The sequence below is a fragment of the Macrosteles quadrilineatus genome, unplaced genomic scaffold (assembly GCF_028750875.1).
Source record: "Macrosteles quadrilineatus isolate MER2022 unplaced genomic scaffold, UCM_ALF_1.0 Scaffold_2__2_contigs__length_208266976, whole genome shotgun sequence".
Taxonomy (NCBI): Eukaryota; Metazoa; Arthropoda; class Insecta; order Hemiptera; family Cicadellidae; genus Macrosteles; species Macrosteles quadrilineatus.
In genome coordinates this window covers 3,138,083-3,143,724 of record NW_026542595.1, presented here as the reverse complement: position 1 = coordinate 3,143,724, position 5,642 = coordinate 3,138,083, and the positions used below count along the sequence as shown (strand labels likewise).

Below are 5,642 nucleotides of genomic sequence, written 5' to 3'. Positions count from 1 at the left end.
TATCTTACTAATTTGCGGTCTCAATCAATTTTATCCGCTCTACACCTTTAAGCCAAATTTCATTAAAATTACTCAAGTTATCGTGTTCACGGATGTATATAGGTGAGGTGCCAATGAAGTCATAAGACGACTTTATAATTTTGAAGTGAAAAGAGATATTACAACCAAGTTTGGCACATCATTATTGGTGATAGTAAGCTACTTTTCTGTGTAGGGCCTACATGGTGATCGGATGTCACCAATACAAATTTTCCTGAGGTACGGTAGTGGCTGTCGTCAATCAAGTGTTTAGGCCCCTTATTCATAAACCTAGATGAAGTCCCTGATTCATAAACGTATAACACCCTTCAGCTGGATTTCGAGATATATATTACAGACAGACAGACAGGCATAGGTCGTATTGGAGTATTATTTATTAAAACCTAAACTGAAATGACAATTAAATGTTAGAAAATGATTTGGCTATTAACAATTTTGTGCACTGCATATTACTGAGCAAGTGTCTAATGTAACTTATATACCAAACTCATAAACAGTGCTAGTAATTTAGTTTTTTGCTATATCACTAGCTGATAATGTTCATCTTAGGTTATAGTTAGAAATAAATTAAATATTTAAATAAAAATCCAAAACTAAGTAAAATCAACACAATTTAATTTGAAAATAAATACAATTGAATATTCAATTAATTATTTGCCATATTGAATAACATTGCGTTACTACAATCTTGTTGGCCCTTTCACCGTTCACACGTTCGCCACTAGCAGCGTCGCGTCGTCGACGGTATCGCGGTGGCAGTGGCAGTGCGTTATCAATGTCGCTGTCCCAGTGTAGTGTTTGACAGCCTGCGCGGATACACGAGGTAGGCGCTACACCTGTTGCATTGACCTAATTACACTCGTCAGCTGTTTATACCACTACAAGTCACTAACAGCTGATGGCTAATAAACGTCATGTTTACATTTTTAGACTAGCTTGGTCAGTTTAGGATGTGTTTTTATCTTTTGGTTTTCTTATTTCACAATGTTATATTGTATTGTCTTCATAAAATTAAATCACTTAACTAATGGTAAAGCTACTTTTTACTCACAGTGTAATTAGGAATTGTATCACGTTATTCCATAATGATTGTCATTGTATTAATGACATTTGATAACATTTTATCTGGATGTTTTGTAACTAAAGATCACTCCATACATGTGCTCATGCCTAAGTGATCTACAAAGTAACCACAATATGACAATTACAATGACAAAACTAACTAATGTAGTGCGGATTCATCCTGTTCAGTTACTGTAAGATCTATGGATATCTACACAATATTGATATCAACAATGCACTGGCACTGCTTGATATGACATTTCAAGTCCCCTAATATACTTTATGCAGTTTGAAGCCTATAATTATTCAGATTTACATGTAAAAAAATGATTTGGTGTAAACCGATGATGGTATGATTGATGATATCCAACAGTGAACTTTATAGATAAAAGATGTCACAAGAATAAACCGTTACGTTTGATATTATTTACTGCCACAAACAATACATAGAAACATTTTACATATCTCAAACATAAACACCTACATTTTACTATTAGCCTACAAATAAATGTTTATATATACAGAAAAAATGTATTTTAGTCCATGGACTAACAATTATTTTAGGCTATATACAGTTATTTTAATTTGATGTAGGTGGTATTAAACTACTATATGCTCCATTTGTGTCCTTTAATCAACCACTTGCAATATATATATATATATATATATATATATATATATATATATATCTAATGTAACATTTAAATTCTAATATAAAAGAAAATAGAGTATGTAATATTCGAATATTTTTAAACTGCACTTTTTTTTACATATTCCAGTGCTTTGTATAAGGCATCGTGGGCTTTTTAATTTCAACATTTTATCATTTCAAGTTTATTTGAAGTGTTTTCTTAGTTAGTATTTCAAATTTCCCCTTTCGTCTTCTAGATTAAATCGATTGAGGTGGTTTTGGTGTGATTTGATTCAGCGATACAGCTCAGAGAGAAAGTTGTTCTAAAAATTGACCTTAAGCAATTGGCTTTACTAACCAGTTAATTTTAATTACAAGGTAAATTTTATGACAACAATTAACAACCAACTAACAGTATAACACATACTTTTGGGACTACCTGTATTCTTTCAACATGAATAGGAGTTGTTGAAACTATCTATTATTCAAAGTAAAAGAATTGCAAACGAGCTTATATACTATCCAGTCCTTACTGTATTGTTTACCGATAAGAAATTGCCATTTAATTGTTATCAACTGGTAACACGTCTAACTTTTGCTCGGATTTCGTATGCTTATAGCCTAGTTATATTTGTATACACGTACTGAAAAATGTATGTGCTTATAGGAAGGCGTGAGGTAGTAAATTATTATATGAAATTAAAATGCGAATCAACCGATCGAATAGTACGTACATCTTCTCTACTTATAATTTACAGAGAAAAAAGTCCCGGGGCAGTGAAATATATAGAAAAAAACAATAAATGTAGAGCTATGAAACTTGGTACTGACGTGTATTCACTTATACAATTAAAAGTACAACTTAGTAAAACGAAACTTGACTTTAATCATGTAAAAACTAACTGACAACAAAAAGTAAACAATCTTGTTATTTGTATGTAACATATGGTAATAAATAATGTGAACTCTATACAGACCAAAAGCACGAACACTTCACCTTCTCGTCGAGATTGAACTACTGTCCTTGTCTTCAAGAAGGTTTTTATGCTTTAGTTGGTCAGCGTGTTTTTTAAAGATTCTTCTATTGTTACCTTCAACTTTCCACACGTTTCGCCCTAGTCTCTTCAAGATTACGCCGGGTTTCCACACAACATTTCCGTTTCTGGTTTCTGCCCAAAACACAGGTTCATTTATTTTGAAGTTTTTTAGGCTAGTAGTGGCTCCTTCTTTATTCTCTTTCTCTTTTGTTTTACCTTCTTTATTTTCTTCCTCTTCTGTTTTAATCTGACTTCCTTTTTGGGGTTGAACTAAATCTAAGATACATCTTAGCTGACGTCCTAAAAACAACTCAGAAGGTGACATTCCAGAAGTTATGTGTGGTGTTAACCTGTACTTAAATAAAAAGTTGTTTAAGTCAGCTTCCAAACCTTTAGGGGATTGTTCTTGACAAAGTTTTCTCAACGCCTGTTTCATGGTACCGACGTATTTTTCAACTTGTCCGTTGGAACACGGATGGTAAGGTGGAGTGGTTACGTGGTCGATTCCAAATGCTTTACAAAACTGTGCAAATTCTACGGAAGTAAAACAGGGTCCGTTGTCTGTCACTATGGTTTTAGGGATTCCGTATCGGCATATTAACAGCTTAATTTGTTTGATTGTTACTGAAGTCGTCATAGAGTTCAACTTGATAATTTCTGGCCAACCGGAGTATGCATCTACGACCAAAAGAAAAACACTATTAAGGAAAGGTCCAGCGAAGTCGAAGTGTATACGGGTCCAAGGGTCAGTGCATCTCGGCCAATTACTGAGGAACTTTCTCTGTGGTTCTCTTGCAGCATACAAGTTGCATAGTGCACAAGTTCTTGCCACGTTTTCGATGTCATTGTCCATCGATGGCCACCAAAAACGATCTCGGGCCAACGCCTTCATCTTTACCATTCCTAAATGAGTGTCGTGCAGGTTCATAAGTAATTTCTGCTTGAACTTTTCTGGGATAATTGCTCTAACCCCCCACATTAGGCAGCCCTCATGTATGGATATCTCGTTCTTCCTTGACTCATAGGGTTTTAACTCCATATTGTCTGTCTTGTTTGGCCACCCACTTAATACAAACTCTTTGACCCGATTAAGAGTGACATCATTCGACGTTTCTTCACTGATTTCTCTAGCCGTGACTGGTAGACAATCTATGTTACCTGAGAATATTAATCCAACTACGGTGCTATAACTCTCATCGGCTTGGTCAAACTCGACATCTTCCTCGAAAGGCAAACGACTTAAACAGTCAACTTTCCCAAATAGTTTAGTAGAAACGTATTCTATGTCAAAACGAAAATTTGTTAAAAACAAAGCCCACCTTTGTATTCTGCAAGACGTGGTTACTGGCACTCCTTTGCTGGATCCGAATATAGATAATAGAGGTCTGTGGTCTGTTTGGATCAGAAAATGTGTGCCCCAAAGGTAGATGCGGAACTTTTTAATAGCATAAATCAAAGCTAAAGCTTCTCGTTCAATTTGCGAATAATTTTGCTCTGCCTTGTTCAGTGTTTTAGGAGCATACGCGATCGGCTTCTCTTCTCCGTTAGGATATCGATGAAAAATTGCGCAACCAATCCCCACTGATGAAGCATCGGCTGCAACCACTATAGGTAATTCACTATTAAATGGCACTAGAATAGGAGTGGAAACTAAAGCATCTTTAATACGGTTAATTGACTGAGAGCATTGTTCTGTCCATGTCCATTGAACATTTTTCTGCCTTAGTTTGTTTAATGGTGCACAGATCTCAGAAAAGTTTGGGATGAACTTTGAGTAAAAGTTTGCCATTCCTATAAATGATTCCAACTGTTTAATGTTTTGGGGTTCAGGCATATCTACTATGGGCTTTATCTTGTCTTGATTCGTCGAAATTCCATCTTTGGAAATACATAGACCCAAATAGTTGACTTTTCCTTCATGAAGTGACACTTAGCTCTGTTTAAACAAAAACCATTGTCCTCAATGAGTTTCAGAACCTCTTTTAACGTGTTTAGATGTTCAGTGTCATTTCTTCCTGTTATAATGACATCATCCAGTAGGAAAGCGACTCCATCTAATCCAGAAAGCATAGAATGCATCTTTTTTTGAAAAATTGCCGCAGCAGGAGCTACGCCAAAACACAGTCGATTGTATCGCATAAGACCAAAAATAGTGTTAATGACAAGGAGTTTTTTAGATTCTGTGTCCATGGGAATAGAAAGGTAAGCATCAGAGAGGTCAAGGGTAGTAAATTTCTGTCCAAAACCTATCTTGGTCAATAAATCGTCTTGAGTTGGTAATGGAAACTGCTGCACCTTTAATGCTTGGTTGAGTCCCGTTGAAAAATCTGCGCATATTCTAATAGCTCCATTCGGTTTTCTTACAATCACGCATGGCGCAGCCCATTCTGAATGGTCTATTTCTTCAAGGATACCATTTCTTTTTAACCGGTCAAGTTCTTCTTTAACCTTGTCCCTTAAAGCTAAAGGAACAGGCCTTGCCTTTTTAAACACTGGTGTAGCACCCTCTTTTAGGTACAAATGAGCAGTTGTCTTTGAACATTTATTTTCATTGGGTTGAAAAATGTCAGAAAACTCATCCACAAGTTTGGCAAGTTGTTGATCCGTATTTTCTATTTGTAAGGTTTGTTTATACGGTTCTGAACATATCCTTTGCAAATCGGAAAGTGATATTTTGTGGAGAAATAAAGGTAAAATCCAATCTCTTCCCAAAATATTTTGTTTGACACCGGAAGCGACAAAAGCTCTGAGTTTGGATTTAACGTTTGCAAAAACAACTTCTACATCCATCTCACCAAGAAGTTTAACACAATGACCTGTAAATGAAGTAAAATTCTGTTTACTTAACAAAAGGTCGGGTTTTCCTATCTGTT

General features: G+C 35.5%; 1 protein-coding gene across 1 annotated transcript; it reads right to left on the bottom strand.

Moving 5' to 3' along the window:
- Positions 1-1,186: 1,186 nt before the first annotated feature.
- LOC128987079 (uncharacterized protein K02A2.6-like) lies at positions 1,187-5,155 on the bottom strand. The gene is made up of 4 exons (XM_054407771.1): positions 5,134-5,155; positions 4,089-4,365; positions 2,824-4,007; positions 1,187-1,218 (listed from the first exon to the last, which is right to left on the bottom strand). Exons 1-4 carry the CDS (start codon positions 5,153-5,155, stop codon positions 1,187-1,189), a joined length of 1,515 nt encoding a protein of 504 aa, XP_054263746.1.
- Positions 5,156-5,642: the final 487 nt, after the last annotated feature.

What these genes read in the sequence shown, in the direction of transcription:
- LOC128987079 (XM_054407771.1), bottom strand. Translation starts at nt 5,155, where the DNA reads ATGGGCTGCGCCATGCGTGATT. An exon ending in GGGCTGCGCCATGCGTGATT is followed by an intron (nt 4,366 to 5,133) that starts GTAAGAAAACCG and finishes TAGTGGTTGCAG; the next exon opens with CCGATGCTTCATCAGTGGGG. An exon ending in AAACGTGTGGAAAGTTGAAG is followed by an intron (nt 1,219 to 2,823) that starts GTAACAATAGAA and finishes GTTACTTTGTAG; the next exon opens with ATCACTTAGGCATGAGCACA.